Source organism: Astatotilapia calliptera, chromosome 19 (assembly GCF_964374335.1).
Source record: "Astatotilapia calliptera chromosome 19, fAstCal68.1, whole genome shotgun sequence".
In the NCBI taxonomy this organism is placed as follows: domain Eukaryota; kingdom Metazoa; phylum Chordata; class Actinopteri; order Cichliformes; family Cichlidae; genus Astatotilapia; species Astatotilapia calliptera.
Window position 1 is genome coordinate 13,711,099 of NC_137440.1, and position 22,480 is coordinate 13,733,578.

General features: G+C 41.3%; 1 protein-coding gene across 3 annotated transcripts in view; it reads left to right on the top strand.

Annotated features, from left to right (window-relative positions):
* LOC113011648 (apoptosis-stimulating of p53 protein 1-like) overlaps nucleotides 1–22,480 on the top strand; it is a 56,168-nt gene that overhangs the window by 1,132 nt on the left and 32,556 nt on the right. The window contains exons 1-4 of one of the 3 annotated variants that reach the window (XM_026151255.2): nucleotides 9,239–9,522; nucleotides 14,243–14,390; nucleotides 16,269–16,376; nucleotides 21,917–21,981. In XM_026151255.2, the coding sequence (XP_026007040.2) occupies nucleotides 9,397–9,522; nucleotides 14,243–14,390; nucleotides 16,269–16,376; nucleotides 21,917–21,981 (447 nt within the window). In that variant the 5' untranslated portion in view covers nucleotides 9,239–9,396. Of the gene's footprint in view, nucleotides 1–9,238; nucleotides 9,523–14,242; nucleotides 14,391–16,268; nucleotides 16,377–21,916; nucleotides 21,982–22,480 lie in introns of those variants that run through there. The other 2 variants (XM_026151256.2, XM_026151257.2) reach the window with 2 other exon arrangements.

Consider the following 22,480-nt stretch of genomic DNA (forward strand, 5'->3'; position numbering starts at 1 on the left):
CAACGCACAGTTTAGGAAACGCTTTGAGCACTTCCCATGTCATCTCCAGGAATGTTAGCGGTGAATTTTCATTCAGAGACAAGGAAACAAAGAAATAACTAAACTGCTCAGCACTTCTCACATTCCTTCAACTTTAGTGAGTGCACGTCACACAACAGCCAATCATCAGCCAGAACCAACAAGACAGCTGATTATGTGACTGTATCCTGATATTTTTCACCATGTTTTTTTCCTAATATTTAAACATTCGTTTGGAATTGTGGGAAACATTTTTACACCAGACTTCATTTAGTCTGTTTGAGCCAGATGACTGCAAAGTGACTCAGTGCAATACTTCATGTAATTTTAGATTTTCTTCCCATCTCTGAGGGGGTCTAAGGGCACATCTTTCACCATCTTACAATGCTGTGATTGCAGCCATTTCCCAACTCTGTGAATGGAACTCACGGCCATTTATTAATGGTCACGACAGGATTAACAAATATGAAACTGAGATCGTGGTGCAACTGTACTGTTGCAACATCAGATGATGTTGAGGAAGTCATTGAAGACGTTTTTGACACTAAAAACTTTCCAACCAGATGAACAGAATCAAGTTTCTGTGACTTGGAGGAAAAATGGACGACAAAATAAACTGTGGTTCACTGGTTTTGTGCTGAGATTTTCCACAGTTGTCCCAAATTACCTCCTATCAGTGTCTTCCTATTGGTGTCTAAGCAAAAGTCTTTTAACCATTTATAAAGCATTAACTACATCTCATTAACCCTTTATGAACAGCCTTATCATAATGTGGGTTATGCAGCAGACGCTGGAGGTTCTCTGTATGTACACACAGGAAATATCTGCAGTCGAGCGCAGAGTGCCTGAAGTGTTTTTGTACTGCCAGGTCCATTTGTGCTGGTTTTTGGTTAGGTGCCTGAAGCGGGGTCTGTGTTTAGCACCAGCTTGACACATTTTCACATTTTGTTCTAGAACATATAATCCCTGAAAAGATAAAAAAGTGCATTTTGGAACGGGTAGGTGCTTTACAGAGGGCGTGTGCTAACGAGGGGCATAATATTAGAGTCTTCTCATCATCCTGCTCTTTTCTGGTCCACTGATAGCGTTGCACTTCTTGCATTTGCATTTATATTTGCACTTCAAACATCACGACAGTGGCACAAGCCGTTAGCCAATGAGATCCACCCTTTGCTTTTGGTATCAGCTTTCAAAACACCAAGATAGTGATGGCGAAAACAGCCATCTTGAGGCTTGAAAATGAGACTTCACAAACTTAATGGGTGATGTGACAGTAGCCACCTCCATTCACTGTCTATTAAAAGCATCATCTGCTTCATCTACTTTGCTGAAGGTCCCGACCAATGTTATGTTTCCATTCACACAGTAGAGTTAATGTATATATATGTTTGCGTTCGTGCTTGTGTTGATCTGCATCTTTTAGAGAAAAAGTCTCAAATTACCAACCCTGAAATCGGTGGACATTAGTATTCCTGTTTCCCTTCCGTCCTTCCTCCCTCTATTCCCGTTTCTCTTTATCTCTCTCTCTCCCACATGACACATGGCAGAAAACACTACACCTCTTTGTGGCTGCTGTCAGCTCCAGACAATACTCTGAAGATATACAGAAGTGTTTACTCTATAGAGCGAGGCAGAGAAAGAGAGGCATAGAAGCCTGCTACTTTGACTTTTGACCTCACCCTGAATTTCCAGTCCTCCACCTCGGTTCAGGCGCTTTCTCTAACCTTTGATCCAAAGTACACCATCTCCTAGCTTGTTCTGGAAACCAGCCACTGTTCACTGTATTGTTTTGACAATTAAAGCTCTTTTGCCCTCGTGTCTCCAAACAGGGGCAGCTCACAAGACTGACACAACAAATTCAAAACAGAGCATGATATCATCTGGCAACTTCTTCTGAAATGTTGAGCAGCCGGCACATATTTTCCTGGGTACAGAGCCGGCAGCACTGCCGTCAGTATCTTCTTTTTCCACGAATAGCGAAGCTACAGAAATATTACAAACGCCGTACAATCTCTCATTTACTTTATTTTATGTTGAAGTTCATGAAAAATTTTGCATCTTCCTCAGAATTTTTATTCAAAGCTTTAGCACAGAAAACCTATACTCTTACCTTAAAAGACTCATTTACAGCGCCATATTTTTGCTCAAATGCTGCTACTAGAGTAGCTTTGCATGATTCAGACTCATATATTGACATAGTAACCATTGGCGCTTTTGTTTACCTTATAATATGAAATTGAAAGGACAGAGTATAAGAAAAAGCTCAATAGCTTCCCCTTAAAAACATGTCTTTACTTAAAATGTAATGGTAAATACAGAGAGGGCGTGCCATGTTGTAGGCGTGCCATGTTGGTGACAGAAGTTACATGTAAACGTCACGGAGCAGAGTCATTTCTATTGGTTTAGGACGTTTATGTTAGAATTTAACTCAAAGTGCTGCTGGATCTAAGTTAAGTGTCAGAGACACACCTGAAATGCTCTAGGCTCTAAATATTATTTTATCTTTATTCGTGTATTTTTACCAGTAGCAAATTTAGCATTGTCCGTCGCTAATGTCTGTAATACATCACGTCTGGATTGGAAAAAACAACATTTTAAGCTTGGTGAAAATATTTGTAAATGGATCAAGTGGCTTTTTGCTTTGGAGTATTTATTTATTTTAGTCAAATAACTGTGGTATTTTGTGAAAAGTTGTTATGCATAGACTTTGTAGAAAAAGAAAGACTAAAGAAAGTCCATGAAAATAAATGATTTATTAATACAGCAGCAGTGTATTGCCCCCCAAGTGTGAGAATTGTTTTGCTTCTCATTGAGCTGGTAGCTCATGTTTTACTCAATGCACACAGTCCCTATAGAGACGGTACTGACTGTTCTGTGGGTGTGTGGGTGAGGGGGTGTGGATAGTGAGAGTAGGGTGGCTGAAACACAAATCACCTTCAGCTGTCACTGTGGCCTACTCCCCCCCCCCCCCCCCCCCCCCCACACACACACACACACACATACACAGAGGCCAAGATCTGGCAGTAGGGAGGCTGGTGTGACTCTGGGATTGTTTTTTGTTTTTTAATTTTTTGTTTTGTTATTTGTTGTTTATGCTCCTTGCTTTTTTTTTATTTAGAAGCTTTATTCATTTAAGCGCAACACACCTTTAATAACCAGAGGAAACATTTTTGGATGCAATGAAACCAAGCAGCAACCTCCAGAGCTAAAGAACAGTCTGAGTTAAAATGCCAAAACATGCAGTTCCTGTAGTGGCCACTTGAGGCTGGCTCCAGAGTGAGTCCCCCACCCGAATTTACATATTTAACCCATATCAAGCACATTTACAGGTGGTACCACAAATGGTTTTGGCCTTTACAGACAGGTTAATCCTATCCATAAAGGCACCTTCTTAATATCACTCCTTCACCTAGATAATTGCCTTAGAGGCGTGGCCACATTCATTGACAGGCAGCTGGAGCCGATTAGCAATTTCTTGTTTTCATCTTCACTACTTTGAATCCTAAAACTGGACTTTCTCACTATATTTATGGTGTTAGTGCCTTTGAAATCATTTTTGTATTGAATTATCTGCGTGCTTCAGTTTTAGTGAGTGAAATCCTAGCATTGTATTAATCCTCTACCTAAGTTACCCAGACAGTTTATGAATGCTTGCGTTAGTCGATAAATTAACACTCCAGCCATTCGTCCATATCAGGTAACTTCTGGCTAAAAAGAACAAAGGAAACCCACCACGATGCTCCATGGAGCTTCTTTTATCTGGTCTGTGGTTAAAATCTCCAACTTTACAACAAAAGTGTTTTATCTGCAGAGGTTATAGCCTCTGCAGATAGTTTCCTACCTGTCTAAAAAGTCTACAGGTGGCTGAAGGACACCATAAACTGTATGATAGACAGACATCACACCATCACTTCACTGTGTATTGATGTTGTGGTTCTAAGAGTTGAGAGATTTGAGTGTGCAGTGTTCTCAGCTTTTCAAATTGTGACTTTGTTATCAAAGTCACTATGTATCCAAACAGAAATCACTTTTTTAAGCAGAAGAGTCGCCCCCTGTTGGCCTTTAAAGAGAATACAGACGTGGAAGCTACTTCCATCTTTACATCATCTGTTTACATGGTTTCATTCACCTGGATATTGGATTTAAGGGCGTGGTGTCCTGACACAGGCAGCTGTAGCTAATTGCTGTCTGTTAGATTTCACGTTGCTAATGGAAGCCACTGAACTAGATCTCTACGTCTGTTTTGTGCTCTGGGTACCTTTTGGAGCATTTTTAACGGTTTGCTTAATTGTATTTTTGAGTTAGCTTAAAATATGTCATCAGTCTGCCCTCAGTGAGCACTGCTCCATATCTCCTAGTTAAAGCTTTAAATCCCTCCAGTTTAACAGCAGGTGTTCCTTGAAGCTGCCTCTCTGGAGGGGCCGAGCTATTTTCTATTCAGTGTGCAACACTTTCCAAATTTTCTCCCCACCCACGTTGGCTGATTTATCCTTTCATGATTCATGATTAACAAGTAAACGCACTGTCGTTTGAAATATCACAGAAATTTAATTTAAGTTGTGTGGGCTGCTGCAACCAGCTGCTCTCAGATCTTCTTCCTGATTTAATTTAAGCTCCTAGACCAGAAAGATCTAAGGTGGAGGCAACAGTGTAAGAGCAGAAGCAGTCGCAGGACATGCAGAAAAAAAAGTGGAAAATGGTGCAAAACTTTGAAGAAAGGAACCACCTGCAAACCATTTCACTCCCCGGAGAACTTCTCTCCATGAACGACTGGTAGAGCAGATATAGGAACACTACAGTCCCACATCCCCAACACAGTCTATCATCATTCAAAACAGCAATGCAACAGCAGCCCAAACATCATCCAGTCACATTGGTTACATAATTCACAGGAAAATGACACACTTCCTGACACGGCCATTATGCTTGGTTATACAACTAATGCGGTGAAAGACAGACTCACAGTCTGTAAATACAAGGCCGTCTTTGTAGAAACTTTATATGTCGTAGGCATTCTGAACCATCGAGGCCTAGATTCAAATGAAATATGAACTTTCAGCTTCTTTGAAAAAGATGATGAGGAGGATTACATGGACTGTGGACCAGGCTATTTCTTGGTTGTTGGCATGCAAAGAAGTCATGCTCCCTCACCACCAGTCGCTTGGTCATAGACTGATGGCCCCAAAGCTAAATCAGCTGCAGTGTGAGGTCTGTTTTATTGTCTCAAGTGGTGGATTCCAAGTTTGATTAAATATCCCCAAAGTGAGTTTGATCCTTTAGAGATTTTATAGGGAAGAGAGGCTGGATTTCAAGTAACTCGGAATCCTATTCACGATTAATGGGGAGGGGAGCATGAGGTGGAGCGATGGATTAGTGTGGAAATGCAGGCATTTAACTGGCCTGCTGTGGTGAAGAGAGAGCTGAGCTGGAAGGTGACGATTTCTTCTTAGCAGTCCACTCTTAGCAGTTTCCCCTGAGATCAGCCTTAGACACTGGGTCAAGAACATCTGGTGGGATTAGAGCCACTGCTCCATATTGAAAGGAGCTGAGGTAGCATGTACATGCCTCCTGGGTGCGTACTATCTGTGCATACACGTCTGGGAGGACACCCCTGGGTAGACCCAGAACCTGCTGAAAAGATTATATATCTCATCTGTCCTGAGAAAGCCTTGGGATTCCCCGAGGAGGAACTGAAAAGCATTGCTGCAACCCCAACCTGACTTTGGTTAACTGAAAGGTAACGGAGGATGGAATTCCCTTTTTTGGGTTATTATTATCCTAGTATGATGAATTTTACTTTTTCCTCATTATTTTAAACAAAGAAATAATGAAGTTTGTAACTTTCTTGTTTGTTTTAAAGAAACACATTGGTACATTAGATCATCTAGAGGCTGAAATAAAGGTGAACCTGTGGCTGGATGTACGTACGTTCATAAAATTATTTAAACAAACATACTAAAATATTCTGATATTTACACACTCAGTCATGCAGTACTTGCAAACAGACACAAGTCAGTTTACACGGTATTAGCTCACTGAATGATTGTAGCTGTTTAAGAACTTATTGTAAGCACTTGTCCTTCTAGTGGACAGCTGGTGACAGCTGATAAACATGCCTCAGTGGTTTCTCATATGCCTTAGTGTGACGTGCAAACATGCACACTGCAGTCAGCGTACTTCCTGTAGAGCTGTAATGGACGAATGGTTGGAAAAGTGGGTGTGAGAGAGCCTGGTTGTCTCTGTTCTGTGCCTGTATTGTATGTTGTAGGTGGTTGTACATCACTGTCCTCTTTAGGAACTTGGACAAACATTTTGTGTATTAAATCCAAACTCATAGTAGATGTTCGTTGGTCTGAAGGCCCTGATAATACACGTGGCAGTTGCAGACTGCTATCATTTATAAGAAAAACACTGCCTGCTATGTGATTAAAAGTTAATCTTTCCACTTATCTATTAATGACACGTGTGACTGATGAAACGTCTTAATGATGCTCTTCACTTGAATTCGAGTATCTCTGAATATAACTCTTTAATCAAGAAAAGTCCTTCTCACTCATCACTGTCTGGCTCAAGTGTCTTCAGGCAGCAGCTGCAAAGGATTGTGGGGCATAAATATCAGTCAGAGTCACATGATAAATAATCTGTGTTGAAGATTTCTGATTACGCGTGTGCAAGAACAGGAGGAACAGTAGATTTAGTCACAGTGCATGTTAATGTAACGTCTCTTTTCTACTGAACTGTGTACTGATTTTCTGCCAATAGCTGCCGCAGAGACAGAGGGTATCTGTGTGTGTTTGAGCACATGCACCCAACATGTGACCTTGTGTGACAGGAACAGAGAGCGAGGGGTGAAGCTCTTCTGCCAGTGTACCTTCTGTGTCCTATCTGTGTGTGTGTGTGTGTGTGTGTGTGTGTGTGTGTGTGTGTGTGTGTGTCAGTGCAGTCATGCTGCAGCATATCAGTGCAGCCTCTCTAATCTCTGCCCTCCAGCTTTACCACTGCTGCTGCTGGACAGCTTCAATCCACACCACAGCTCAAATAATACAGATACGCTCATATTTCTGCAGATTTGTAGTTTATTAGGTGGTGGTGTGGTTTCATTGTTATATTTAGGTGTTTCTCTTAAGTTGAGGTTTTTTAAAAATTTCACTTTGCAGTAATTGTTCAACAAACATTAAACTGTGACTGCCCGCTTTATTAGTTACACCTTGCTATAACCAACGTTTACCTCCTTTTTGCCTTAGAGCCGCCTTAATTCTTCATGGCATGGATTCAACAAGGTGATAGGATCACACAGCTGCTGCAGATGAATTAGCCACACATCCATGATCTATGATTTACACGTGTTCAAGATAATTTGAGCTTTGTGAAATGGCGTGTTTTCCTAGATAACCTAGCACCAGGATAACTGTGGCCATAAAGGGATTACGGTAACATGGCCAGCAACAGTACTCTGGTAAGCAGTGGAGTCTAAATGACGCTCAGTTGGTACCAAGGGGACCAAAGTCTGTCAAAAATATCATGCCATTACCACACCACCAATCTGAACAGGTGATACAAAGCAGTATAGAGCCATGCTTTCAAGTCATTTATGACAAATTTTGAAAATTATCCAATTGTTGGAGCAGAAATCAAGACTGAAACAACCAGGCAGTCTTTATGGTAAAATTTGTAGCCCCAGTTTCCAGTTCTTGGCTGAGAGGAACTGCACCTTGTGTGCTCTTCTGCTTCTGCATTCAGATATACTCTCATGCATACCTTGGCTATACTAAGTTATTTCAGTTACTGTTCTCTTCTTCTCAGCCTGAAGTATTCTGGTCTTTTTCTCCCGACTCTGGCATTAACAAGGCATTTTCAACCAGAGAACTGCCGCTCACTGATAGTTTCTCTTTTTCAGACCATTCTCACCCTAGAGAGGGTTGTGCAGGAAAATCCAGGCAGATCAGCAGTTTCTGAAATCCTCAGATCAGCCTGTCTGTCACCCCTAAACGTGACACACTTAAAGTCACTTAAATCACCTTTCTTCCCCATTCTGATGCTCTGTTTGACCATCAGCAGGTCATCTTGACCATGTCTACATCCCTAAATGCACTGGGCTGTTGCCACGTGATAGTTTTTTTTGACACGTGAATCACAATTGACAAAACTTGGAAGAGCTATTAGCTATATGCTTGGAAGGGCTAATAGCAGAGTGTTACAAGAGAGGGTTAACTCACAGAGTTGAGCTTTTTGTTCTTTTATAACCAGTTAGCTGAAAAGTACAGTGAGTGATAGACTTTATGCTTCCCTAATACGCAATAATTTACTCATTAGACATAAGAATTACTGCAATTACAGCAATTAAGTCAAATTAAAAGCTCATAAATGAGAAATTTATAACGTGGAACAAAGTCACATAGTGACCTCATCCTTTCCTCATCTTCTGATTTGCTCTGCTTCTGTGTGCATGATTTAAAAAACAAAAGGTTTGATCACATTGTCCTAAATAGAAAACATGTCATTCATAGTGCAACACCTGAGGTTATAAAATTCAGCTGTAGTTTTAATTCATCTAAAACAAAACTATCTGTGATGCAGCTGTACCAAATACCATCGTCTCGATGTCTCGAGTCCTCCCCGCTCGTACTTTGCTCCCCTCCTCCACCTGCATCCACGATGAGAGGGACAAGAATCAGGGATGGTCTTTGTTGTCTGTGTTCCTTCTTGGCTCCATCATCTATGTTCCTGTGCTTCCTGTCCTCTGCATCTAGCTACTTGATTTGTTTTTTTGTTACTTTTGTTTTAACATCATCTTTATATGACTGTGGTTAACAGATGTTCTTTAAAATAAAGCTCTGTTTTGTTTCCGTCAGGTCGAGTTGTATTTAAACCAACTGCAGCCTTTCACAGCAGCTGGAAGTTGGTTTACTTTTATCATGAAGAACTAAACTTTTACCTAAAACTGAATGGTGACAAGCGTCCGAGTTTTACAGTCAAACCTTTGACTCAGTCACCGACAAAAAAATAGAAACGCCCCCGTCATGCCAGATGTATGATGAACATATAACAATATCAGCTCACGGTCTACTCCCAACAACAGACACGAACAGAGTCTGGCCTTTCCTTTCTTATGGCTCATCTTCCTCACCCCCTCTCCTTATATTTACTGAAAGCCGACTCCCTTCCCTCCTCCCTCACTGACACCCTCTCTCACATTTGTATTCCCTGCTCCACGTACATTTCAAACACTCTCACCTACAGACACACTACCTTCTCTGTCTGACACCATCAATTATATATCTCATTCTCGCTCTCAAACACACACATGCACGCACACACACACACACACACACACGTGTACACACGCTGGTGTGTGTGCTTCTGCTCAGTGATTTTCCAATGAGGCGTTTTTGGGGGCTGGTTTTGGAGCGGCTGGTGTTTCTGTCTGAAAACTTCAAACTGAGTAATTGCAGGAAACAGAAGAAGAAGAAGCAGCAGCTCCAAACCAGGAAAAGCAAACAGTGGGTGAGTGAGAGAAGAGCTCTACTTTGCTTTTTCATATATGTTCTTCTCAGTCTAACATGATGAAGTTAGTTGTGTGAGTTTTATTTAGTTTTTGCTAGGAAAGGTCTGGACGGAGTTTTCTGTACTTGAGTTTTGGGCCCTGATAGAGGCTAACGTGTTGTTTTAAAATGACTAATAAAACGAGCATTGATTGTTTCCTGCAGACACTAACACGGGCTGTTTGTCACCCTGGCTCACTCTTCCTCTATCTGACTTTCTGTTTTTTCCTTCTCTAATGCTGAAAATAGCCCGAGTCACTCCATTCAGCCCCACAGGCATTTCAGGAACTACAGCTCAATCTGCCTCTGTGTGTCTCAGTCACTGATAGCCAGGAAGGAACTGTCATTACTGTGAGGTCATTATGTTCACATGATCAGTGAGCACTAGTACAAGTGATTTTACTGATCCTAACATGCTGTCACGGTGCTTTTGAGTTTCAGATTCTTGATGAACATTTTTTTAGTTTGGGTTTATGTTATTATTCTAACGGTGAGTTCTGTTACTAAAGCTTTTATTCCTGATCTTTACATTGTGGTTTTCCTAGTAAGTTCTGGTCCCCGTGAACTTTATTATTATTCAAAGGTTGACTGTCAGTTCTTTTGGTTTCAGGCTGACTCTGCTTTAAATGCTTGCTGACATTAGGAAAGTCACTAAAGGTCTGTTAACTTTAGAGGTCTGCATGTGCACAAAGTATAGAGTTAAAGTTAGGACATAAATGTGCTGCTGCAAAATAGAAAATTGGAATTTCTGGTTTGTGATCTTTTGCTTTGTGTCACTGATACACATTTACCTGTAACTTCATTGGGTACACCTTGCTTGTACTGAGTTGGACCGGCTCCTTTTTTTTCTTCCAAGCTTTCCTAATTCTCTGTGGCATAGATTCAACAAGGTGCCAGAAAAATTCCACAAAGATTAATCTCCATGTTAACAAGATTGACAGACAGACAGATAGATGGTGCATCATCCTGCTGAAGCTCTGTGGTCATACAGGGATGGACATGGTCAGCAACAGGTGCCCAAATTGTGCTTGTAGCCATGCTACCAAATGGTGAATCTACAATCCAATACAGCGCTATTATTATAACATGGCTGTAGGTATGATATATGGTACCTGGGACTTTTTTAGAAATGAAGAAGCCTCTTACATGGGAGGTGAAACGATATCATGAAACTTAGATATTTCTTAACAAAGTGGCTCACAAAATCTTTTTTTCTTTTCATGCTTCAGTTTGACACCATAATAAGGTTTTCAGTTCCAGGTAAACTGTAAAAGAAGACTGTAGTTTGGATGCAGGAGTTATGTGAGGACAGTATGTTAGACAGAGCTGGGACAGAATTTGGAGGTAAAAAGCTTTCTATTGTACGCGTCAGCTCGTGTTTTTATGCAGTGTTCATAATAACCCAGAAGAAGCTTTTGGAAAGTTTAATGCAGGACGACATCAGCGAAGTGCAAAACAGTGTTTGTTTTCTTCATCGTGTCCAAGCCTTTAGGTTTAACGCAGCTGGTTAACATGGCAGCCTGTGAGGGATCCGAGAGCTCAGCTTTACCTTCATGCGATTGAACTGCTTCAGCAAATAAACTGATTTATTTATTTAAAGGATGAATTTGAGATCTCCTTTAATTGTTATGGTTTGAAATAATTTTGATACAAAATACAAATCATACAACTTACTTGCTTAGACCAGCCTGATCTGATTGTTTAACAGAAAATACAGTTTCATTTAAACCTTTAAATTATGCTTGAGTGAATCGTGTATTGCAGGATGCTAGCACCATAGATGAGCTGGAGGAAGCTCACCTACAGTATTTTACTGTTTTTACATTATGGCTTTGATTTTTATTCTTTGCTGTAGACTTGGTTCCCTCAGTGTTTTCCTCTCAGTTCCTCACTCTGTCTTTGGTCTTTGTATTTTGGTTTCTTTGCATCCCTTCTCAGGAAAGTCTGAGTTCAGATGAGCAATAGTGAGGTTTTAGTTCCAGAAAGGCTCATCAATCAATTCATCTTCTCTTTGTCTTTTATCAAAGCATCTGTTATGTTCCTGTCTGTGTTTGCTGCTTTGTTCCTGTTTGATTTTTCTGCATATTCAGTGTTCTTTTGATTCTGGTTCTGGTTGGACTTTTGTATTTGAGACTTTTGATCAGCCACAATAAAGGCCTGCCTCATTTTTTATAATGTTTGTGTTGTATCACTCGGCACGGTCCCTCATTTGACTTTCCTTTGTACATCAAGACTGTAGATTTGTAATAATTGAAACAATTTCTCGAGACACGCTTAAAATATTTAGATTACTAAAAGATCTGAAAGATATAACTGTTAATATGAGACGCCTGATTAATTACCAATAAATGACATTAAAACCAAAGGCCATGCTGGGAAATAAATGATCCCTCACAGGCCAAAGTTTTAGGAGAAACAGATTGTCTCACACCACGAACTTTCCAGTTTCACAATTAAAAACATTACAGGGCCACATGTAAATAAATAAGTGATCACACTCAGTCACTCGAAGGTCAAAATACAAGAAAATGTGCTGCAGACAGTGTTTCAAATACAGCATTTATTATTAGTGAAATTCACCGACAGCGTGTTTGCACTGCATTCGTCTTTGTCTGCTTTGTGTAGTCTTTTTTTATTAAATCACTTAAAGGAGAAAAGCACACTGGATGATTTGATGTTCTTTTATTGCAGCCGGCACCCCGTGAGTGTAACAAATGATGTTTCTGACCATGTGAAAAACATAACAGCGCTTCTGAGGCCACGATTAGCCTACTTTGAACGATTTGTGGACGAGTAAAACCCCTGGTGTGTTTGCAGGGTTTAGGAGTTTACTCGTGGGTGTATGTGTGTGTGTCTAATCCAAGCTTTAGAGCCCGTGTCTCTGCTCTGTCCGTCTGCATGCAGCCAGAGATTACTTGACATGATCTGGGACAGGTATATAGAATACTGAGGATTAGTGTACAGAGTATACTTTGAGTGTGTGCATACTGTAGTATCTGCACAGGAAGACTGTGTGTGTTTGTGTGTGTGTGTGAGAGAAAAAGAAAAAGCAACACTGAGATTAAAAAGTGTATATGTATCTGTGAGCGCTGTGGTGTGTCGATGCACTCCTATCCCAGATTACCCTAAATTTATCTTTCGACTGCCGGCTGACTATCTGGCGTGACATCACCAGTGACATCACTGACGATAACACAGGATGTCCTTTTCTGATTGACATTTTAATCTTTTGGCTGCAGAATATACAGGATTTGATAACAAAATTATTGAGAGGGGATCAGTACTCCGCAGATCACCTTTAAAATCATAAAGTGCTTTTTCTATTTATGTTAACAGAAATAAACGGACACTAAAATGAGAGTGAGCCCACGGTTCTCAGCTGGAACAAAGTGGAGTGCCCACCCTGGTTGGAGTTCAAGTGATCTGGAGTCTTGTTGATTGGTGACCTGGGGAGGAAGTGGCAGATTGGTGCAGCAGTAGTAAAGATGATCTTGCCCTCACCTATCCACAAGTTTTAGGTCGTGACCAGAAGAATGAGATCATGGATACAAGCAGCAGAAATGAGCTTTTTCCAGGGAAAGTCTGGGTTTTCCCTTAGAGATAGGGTGAGGTGCTCAATCATTCTGGAGGGGCTCAGAGTAGAGCTGCTATTCCACATTAAAAAGAGCCCGTTGAGGTCATTCATCTGACCCGATGTCTCCTAAGCGAGGTGTTTCAGGCAGGTCCCAATTGGTGGAGACCCACAGGCAAAGATGGAGGAGATACCTCTTCTTTGACTGCTGCCCCAGCGACGCAGACCCGGATAAGCAGGATTGATGGATGGATGGATTAGGCTGGGTTTGCCATTGTCATAGAGAGAATTGGCCGTGTGTGTTACTCTGTGTACAACCAGTTATGTGTCACAACTAATAGAGTAGGACAAGATTCGAAAACAAATTAAAGATTCAGTCTTTACTGGGCCAAAAAGTAAAGAGGACGTCCATAAATATCAGACAAGCAAACCCAACAAAGAGTATTCAGAGGCAAACACCAGAAAACAGAATTATAACACTAAAAAAAACTTCACATGGAGTACAAAGAGAATCTGCCACTGAAAGACGGGAAGACACGCATTAAACTCACATTAAAAATGAAAGAAAAGAAACGCCAAAATAAAACAAGAAAAAGACAACAAAGAAAAACAGTAACTCAGGATTCAAAGTGAGACCTCACAATATTGATTTTGTGAGGTTATTAAGCTGAGATCAGTGTTGTGATGACATGGATGAAGGACTATATCATGCTTTTGTTGGACAAAATCTGCCCCTGCTCCTTGGTCACCTTCATATCGCCCAACATTAAGATGTGTTGTTTTTTTAATACATTACTTTTGTATTAAATTTATTTTTCACTTGAATATCACAGCTGACTCACCTGTTGTCTGCACATAATGAAATCCAGCTGCAGAGGTGGTCTTGACTTCATACTGGGATTTTTAGCTTTGAATGTAATCATCGCTACCAGCCACAATAACTCCTTCAAAATAAGAGTTTAAATATGGCTGATAAATTAGTTATTTAATCAGCATTTGGAGATTGGTGATCTGATTCCAGCCAGTGAGTCATAGGAAACAATCTTACTGAGTTTGAGTCCATATAAAATAATATCTAAGTGATATTAACCTGATTTTTCTTTGATTGCAGGTGATCCTGACAGTTTACCTCAATGACACCCAGCAGATGCTAACTGAGGTCCCTGTCACTCCAGCGACCAGAGTTATCGATGTGGTGGAGTACTGCAAAGAGGCCGGTGAGGGGGAGTGTCACCTAGCTGAAGTATGGAACGGGCATGGTGAGTCCATTCATTGGTTGATAATGCTTATTGATTAGTATCACTTAAGGAAAGCAGCACATGCTGCAAATGCAAGACATTAACTTCATGAAAGCTTTAAAGTGGAGACGCCGAATGCATTATTCAGCAGCTGCAGATTCACACACGGAGCTGAAAAGTGGCATCATTTGATCAGTGTCAGTGGCCCTTTTAGGTGCTTAAATTCTGTCACATCTCTGGTCCGGTGGTGGATGCTCATATTAAAACCAAACTTTCAAATAAGGAGGTCAGTGTAAGTACAAATAACCCCAGTAAGCTGTAAGCTCAGTTCTGCTCTGTTTAAGTCAGGTTTTCTGCTCTCGCCTCAGTGATGTCAAAGAGAGGGGATATCCCTAATGTATCCCTAAAACAACCCGCTATTCATATCTTCTGTTAACTTATAATCATAATCCATCCGTCCATCTTCCGCTTATCCGGGGCCGGGTCACAGGGGCAGCAGCCTAAGCAGAGAAGCCCAGACCTCCCTCTCCCCGGCCACCTCCAGCTTGTCCGAGTGAACATCAAGGCATTCCCAGGCCACCCAAGAAATATAATCTCTCCAGCATGTCCTGGGTCTGCCCCGGGCCTCCTCCCAGTGGGACGTGCCCTTGAACACCTCACCCTGGAGGCGCCCAGGCTTATAATCATAATCAGTAAGAAATCTTGACCAAAGTTAGAAATCAGCCAAGACAAGACAGGATATTACATCTAGAAAATTAGCTGAACGGGACTGGACTATTCTCACAGTGCATCTCTTTATCCATACACTCGTCATAAAGAGTCCAGCTCATATAATTACTACTGGCAGTCTGTCTTTGGAGCATCGGAGCACTTGCATGATTATAATCTTGCATTAAGAGACAGGATAATCGACACGGCGTAACTCAGATCTGAGTCACTTGCTGTGAAGCTAATTATAAACCGAGTCAGACCTACAGTATGCTGCGGCTTCAGCTTGTGAAATCAAGAGTGCTGTGTGCTCCAAGTTTACTATATGAATAGACCAGCCCATCTCATTCACACACTGAGGGCGTCCATTAAAGCGTGGCCCACATTCATTCAGTCATAGCTGTCGACGCGGTGAAGCCTGCGCAGTAACGGCGGTGCGTTTGTGCGGCTTTGTGATGTGACTGAGCGGCCAGACAGGATATAAACGGCTCTAATACTACACCATGTCTTCGTGAGTGTCTGTGTAAAGCAGCACATAATAGATGGCGGCATAAATTGTGTGCCGAGTGTTGGTGCGTGACAACAGGCTGTGCCTCAAGGGCACAGCTGGCTTACTTCACTGTGAAAATATTGATTCTCTGGGTTTTTTTCTGGCTTCATTTTTCCACACTAACATTTGCAAAAAAGGGTAAAAATAAATCCTTAAAGCCCCGCTCCACTCAGAAAGAGGTTTGGGGTTTTGTGCGTTTCACTGTCACTGTGCAGACAATGGTGATAGGTTGCTGTCTTGCATATGCTGCATATATGTTGCAAACCTTTCATGTGTGGCTTGATGTACAGCCAACAACAATACAGCTGCAATTTTGAATTCTTATTCATTATTCCAAAGCAAAGATTATTCATTCTCTTATAAGGAGCTTTTGCACAGTTTGTAAAAAAAGACATATTTTACAGTATCTATGTGTGGAGGATACGTTTATAGACAATTTTGGCCGTACACGACGTGCACAGGTAATTTTTTGAAACTAGTCAGTGAAATTATACATGTCGACCTGATAAAATTGTAAATGTGCTGTTTAACAAAGTAAGAATTCTGAATTATCTCTTTCTAGCTCTATAACACAATAGTGTGACGTTATGTAATTAGTGGGATCTTTGTCAAATGTTTTCTCACCCTTCGTCTGTTCTCAGAGCGAGTTCTCCCTCAGGAGTTGTTATTGTTGGATCTCCTTCAGCAGTGGGGAGCCAGGAGGCCCGAGGTCAGCTTCTACCTCAGACACTGCCCTTCCTGGACACAAGGTACAGCAAAACAAATACACATACACACTGAATTCATTAAAGCGCTCAGTAAAAACTACGTTTATATCCAGCTGTTGGTGTTAAACCAAAAAAAAAAAGGATTTGGGGGTATTATTTGAAGAGAACGTGGGAAAAACACGGTATAAGTGCTGTGCATGAGGTTTAGAGGTGAGTTCAGGGTCTCGGTCAGTAATTAGCCAGATAAGATGATTAGAGTTACATAATGGCAGGGGTGTGACGGCGAGGGGGCAGACAAATGCTGCTGAAACGCCAGGCGATATTCTGCCAAAACAACTCTTTGATGTGCTGGCAGCCATAAAGAAGAACTTTGTGAAACCAGGCAGGCGAAATGACCCGATTTTCCCCCGTAAACTTCTTAATCAACGAATGAGCGATTGTGTAACGTTTGTTGAGAGTTACCGGCCAAAGCATTCATCAGCAGGCATGTACTGGCGTCACTGTAGCGCTGGTGTGTTTTTGTGCCTGCGTCTGGTGCTCCCCACAGGGACGGGACAACCTCACCACCTGCTGGTTCCCGTCTTGCCCCTCAGTCATTAAAAAGCTCAATTATCATTCATTAGAATCTCATTATTATCGTCTGTTAGCGAGCTGTGAAGTCTTTTCAGAAAAATGAATTAATCACCACCAAGTTTTTTTTCATCTTGGCTCAGCCCATTAAAGCTTTCTCGTGTCTGTTGAGATTTTTTCATTATGGTGTCTGGATCTCAGATTTTATCCAGTCGCAGTTCATATGCCAGGAGATCTGTGGTAACATAAAAAGAACAGCAGCTCATTTGGTCTGCTGCTGTGGAGCGCTTCTCTCTCCCTGTGGTCCGCCTGCTTCTTTAGTACAGATGTGGTTTTGAGCTGTGAGCGCACGTAGCTACAGAAAGAGTAACATCATCTGTGCTTGTAAGGGATGGATTTGTTGGTGCAGCCCCCTGCGGCAGCCAAACTGTCCCACACTTCTGCTGCCAGCTTGTGTTTGGCTCTGCACCTAATACAATAAAACAGCTTCTTAAATGAGCCAATAGCTCTCCAGGGACTGGAGCATCACATTACCCTAATGCATTACCTGCTCCTAGGCTAATTTAGCTTCATCTGCCCTCAGTGCCTTATTGAAGGTGCCTGTGGTGAGTTTGCACTTCCTGTGCAAGGATATCACTTTCCATCATCAAGACTTCTGTAATTAATCCACATTACCTAAAAATTATTGGTCCGTCCATGGAGAGCAAACTGGTCTTATTTGAATGGAACAGAGGTAACTTAATAGAAGCAATATGGCCCACAGCACAGATTGTATATGAGTGATGGATGTAACCAATGTGTGCTTGGTCACATCCATGGTCCAAACAAATATGTTTGAAAGAAGGATATAGGCTAACGTTTGCAAGATGCATGCACAGGCTGTGAGTATCACAGAAAGACGACTAGAATTTCATTAAGCAGTTCGTTAGTTCAGGTTAGCATTCAGAAAACCAAATTATTTTTAGATATCTGTATTAAACTCCACCACTTGGTGCAGTCATTCATTCCCAACCCAGAGAAGCAACCCTCCTCACCTCAAAGGGCGCCATAGCTCATCATCAGACTAGGATACCTCCTGGATCCCTCTGAGGTGAGGTGTCTCAGCATGTCTGCTGAGTAGGAAATCCTGACACTTCTGGAGTGATTACATCAAAAGGAAGGTCTGAGCATTTCTTCTCAGACCGCTTTCCCGCGATAAGAGTCAGATTATGGATGGACTGATGGATCGATGTCCCACGGTGAAAACCAAAGTGCAGAGTACACAGTATATTTAGTTATTGATCTGCTTGATGTGAACTTTCTCTCTGCTGGTGCTTAAATACAATTTTAACTACTTTATTGAATGGGGAGTGCTGCTGTGGCTGCTTTATTGGCTGGAGGTGAAAGTTGGAGCTGCCTGGGATTAGCCCAGATTGAACCTGTCTCATTTGAGCTCAACTCTTTGAGCGATCGTGGCTCAAAGAGTTGGCAGTTCGTCTTGTAACCGGAAGGTTGCCAGTTCGAGCCCCGGCTCAGACAGTCTTGGTCGTTGTGTCCTTGGGCAAGACACTTCACCTGCCGCCTACTGGTGTTGGCCAGAGGGGCCGATGGCGCGATATGGCAGCCTCGTTTCTGTCAGTCTGCCCCAGGGCAGCTGTGGCTACAAATGTGAGTGAATGAATAGTGGGATTGTAAAGTGCTTTGAGGGCCCCGAAAAGCACTATATAAATGCAATCCATTATTATTATTATCTTAGTAGATCTAAGATGAATCCTGCAATTAATAGATTAAAAACAGATAAATACAGAGCTACATAATTACATGTAATTAAGTTATTTTAAGGTATTAGTAAGAGATCCAAAAATGTTGAATGATCAACATTAACATGAGTATAGATTTGTAGAGATGAAGAGGATCATCATCAGCATGCAAAAAAATATCTTGTTTGCACAGAATCTGTTTGAAGTGCTGTTGTACTATTATGGTTTCTTATGACCAAAATTGACAAAAATGATAAAGCCCTCTCCAAGTACAAACTCTTCTAAGACCTCAAATGAATAAGGCAACTCTACCCGATCAAAAGCCTTCTCTGCACCCATGGACATAATAAGCTCCTGTATCTTATTCACTATAGAAAACTGGATAATTATAATTTTCTCATGTTTGTAAGAGGTGCTCTGTTTTTAACTAAACCAGTCTGGTCTGATTTAACTAAGAGAGGGAGATAGTTCTCGAATCTTTTAACCAGGATTTTGGGGAAAGTTTTGCCGTCAACATTGGTTAAGCTAGTTGGGCGATAAGAGCCTCACTCGTCAGGGGGTTTATCTTTTTTGGATCTCAGGCTATAAAATTAACTTTGATAAAATCAAGAGCAATGCCAGTTGGTTTTATAGTAAAACTTCACATCCATCTGTTTCCCCTTTCTTCTGGACTGACTCTGAATTGACACCTTCTTGAGGCACAATTTGACCAGAGTGCAAAAAGAAAAAAAAAAAGGAAGGACCTTACAAGATGGATGAATCTGACAGCTTCATGGATGGGTAGAATAACTCTTATAAAGATGAATATCCTGCCAAGATTACTTTATTCTGTTCAGTTGTTACCACTATATATTTCTAAGATAGCAAAAGAGACTGAAAAAGACTTTTCTAAATTTATTTGGCAAGGGAGAAGACTGTGCAGCTCTCTGCAGAGGTTTATCCTTCCCTAACATTAGACATTATAATTGGGCATGTCATGGCAGGCTCATCCATGAGTGGCTTTACTGTTATCTTAAACTCCTTTTGAGAAATGGGGATGTAATGCCTTTGATTTAGTAGGAGAGCTTACATGTAGAAAATAAACCCAGCTTCAAAACGAAAGACAATCCAATTCTTCCAAACACAATGATAAGATGGCGAGATATAAACAGACATAAATTGGTAGGAAGGATTTAGTTACCCACATTACACCTCCTCTCAGCAAGAGAGATTTTCTCCCTGCTTGTATTTGGATCCTGGTGCAGAAAAGGTGTCAAACTAACAGCAGACCTGTTTGATGAAAATAACAAACTTATGACCTTTGCCCAGTTTCAAAATACCTTTGGCCTTCCTCAGAAAGATTTTTATGCATATCTTCAAATTTGTCACTATGTGACGTCGCAGGATTCCTGCTCACTTCCAGGCTCCATAGAAAATTATTGTGAAGTTTGCTTTAAATAAAGGTTTTATTTTGGGTTTTTACAACATCCTGCAGAAATAATATAATCACAATGCTGGGAATGTTCTCAGGATGATTTACAGAAAGCCTATGGTGAGGATATTTGGGAGGTTTAGTGTAAATGATCCCATTCCTTATTTCTAAGTAATAAATAAAGGAATTCAATATAAGATAATACATGGAAAATATGGTGTCCTGTGGTGAATCAAATACATTCCAACAGGTCACCCCCTAGGAATGTGTATTCACTGTTTTTGGGAATGCCCTTATATTTCCAAGTTTTGGAAATATGTAGTTAAAAGATAAGTGGAGTTGTAAAAAGTAAAGTTTGTAAAGATCCTGGGCAATTTTTATTGGGGCTGCCCAGTGATCTATGTGCTGACTAGGGATGGGTATCGTTTAGGTTTTATCCGATACCGGTGCCAAACCGGTACTTTTGAAACGGTGCCGGTGCTTAAACGGTGCTCAAACCGGTGCTTAAAGAATGGAGAACACCAACTTTGTCCAAAAACCTCTCATGTTCAGCTGTTTTTTTGTGAAAAGATAACAATGTTAGCCTTTTCTGCAGCTATGGGGCATATATGGTATCACTCTTGGCTGGAAGCAGTGCTTAAACAATGGAAAAAACACAAACTTTTTCCAAAAACCTCTCAAGTTTAACTGTTTTCCACTTTTTCTTTGGTCATTTTAGCCTTTTTGGCCAGGGTGAAGGGAGCATCTGCCATCAAACAAGAAGACAGCCGCATGTAGCTATGATGATGCTTGCTAGTTCACCTTACATGCATTAATGTAATAACGTGGTTAGCCTACTCAACGTAAATTACACACGAACAACATTAAGCTACTCACGCAGAGAAGAACGGCTGCTGCTGCCGTCATCATCCGTCATTGTTTCTGCTACACTGGCAGAGCTAGGGGCCAGGACTCTATTCTTCGGGTTTTTGGGGGATGTTGCTCCGGCTCCGATAACTGGCAACCCACCCGCAGTAGATGTGCACGGTGTGAGGTCTCGCAGCAAGCTATCAAATACGGCGCATTTCTGGGCTTTTAAAAAAAACGCTATGCGTCGCCAGGTGTTTCATCGGATTTGAGGTGTTACCTCCTTTGACAGTATCACAATCAGCTTAAAGCACTTGTTGCTGCTGAGTTTGCATATTTTGCTGTGAAGTACAGCCAGACTTTTGACCGGTCCTCCTTGGACATTTTTAATCTGTAGCTCTGCTCTAAAAGAACGTACGTACCTGGCCCCGCCTACTATCCTCGGAAACGTAAAATGATTGGCTAGAATCTAAAGTGTATCACAGCTCAGGAAAAAAAAAGCACCGAAATAAAGCACCGAAATGTGCGCTGCTTTTCGGTCTGGTTACTACCGTTTATGTCAGAACCGGTGCCATGACGGTACCCATCCCTAGTGCTGACATCCTTAAAGGAGAGCTTACATTCAACTGAAGATATTAATATGTCATAATAATTAATTATGACATATAAGGACAGATAAGTGGATCCCTTTTTTTCTTTTTGGGTGCAAAAAAAGGATTTTCTCTCTCAGTATTTGCTGTAAATATTCTCTATTTTGAAAATACAGTGTTAAAATAATAATAATGATTAGTATGCGGTGGACGGGAAAAGAAAGCAGATTTTCACATCCTGTTCGTTTATCCTTGCGATAAGGCGAACACGCGCGCTTCGGTGGTTAATTAAGGCCAAGGCTCTGTTTCTGTGTGTGTCAGTCACATGTCTGCCAGGTCACAGGGCTCAGCACACCCAGGTCCAGTTTTAATATGCTGTTTCAATATCTCTGCACACTTTTCTTTTCATTGTTCATTTATATGCAGGAAGTCAGCAGCCTTTGGAGCAGAGCTGGACCACAGCAGCAACAGCAGAAAGTGCTAATGACAAGGTTGGTACACACACACACACACACACACACACACACACACACACACACACACACACACATGAGGAACACGACAGGCCACGTTCTGCATCTCCAATTGGCTCAACCTCAACATCCAGGCTTTCATTGTCTCCTGAGATTTTGATTCTGTACAGTTACAGCATGTTTATACACACAGTCTATGTTTTGTATATGTAACTACAAAAAATATATATCATGCAGTTATTTAAGCATGACATATCAGAGGTTTTATTTCTAAAACTGCAGGATTCATACTGATGTGCATGCACCAAAAGAATATTCTGATTTATTAAACTGGGATTGTTTCTGTTCCTCTGAAGCTCCACGTTAGGTTCAGGTTTGTAAAATTTCATCAAAACACCTCTGTTATAAAATTTGAAGATGAGGACTCGGTGAAGAGCTGCAGCACACAAACAAACATCCACAGCTTTGAGACCATCCATGTCAGTTATGACTTCCTTGATTCCAGATAGCACACGGC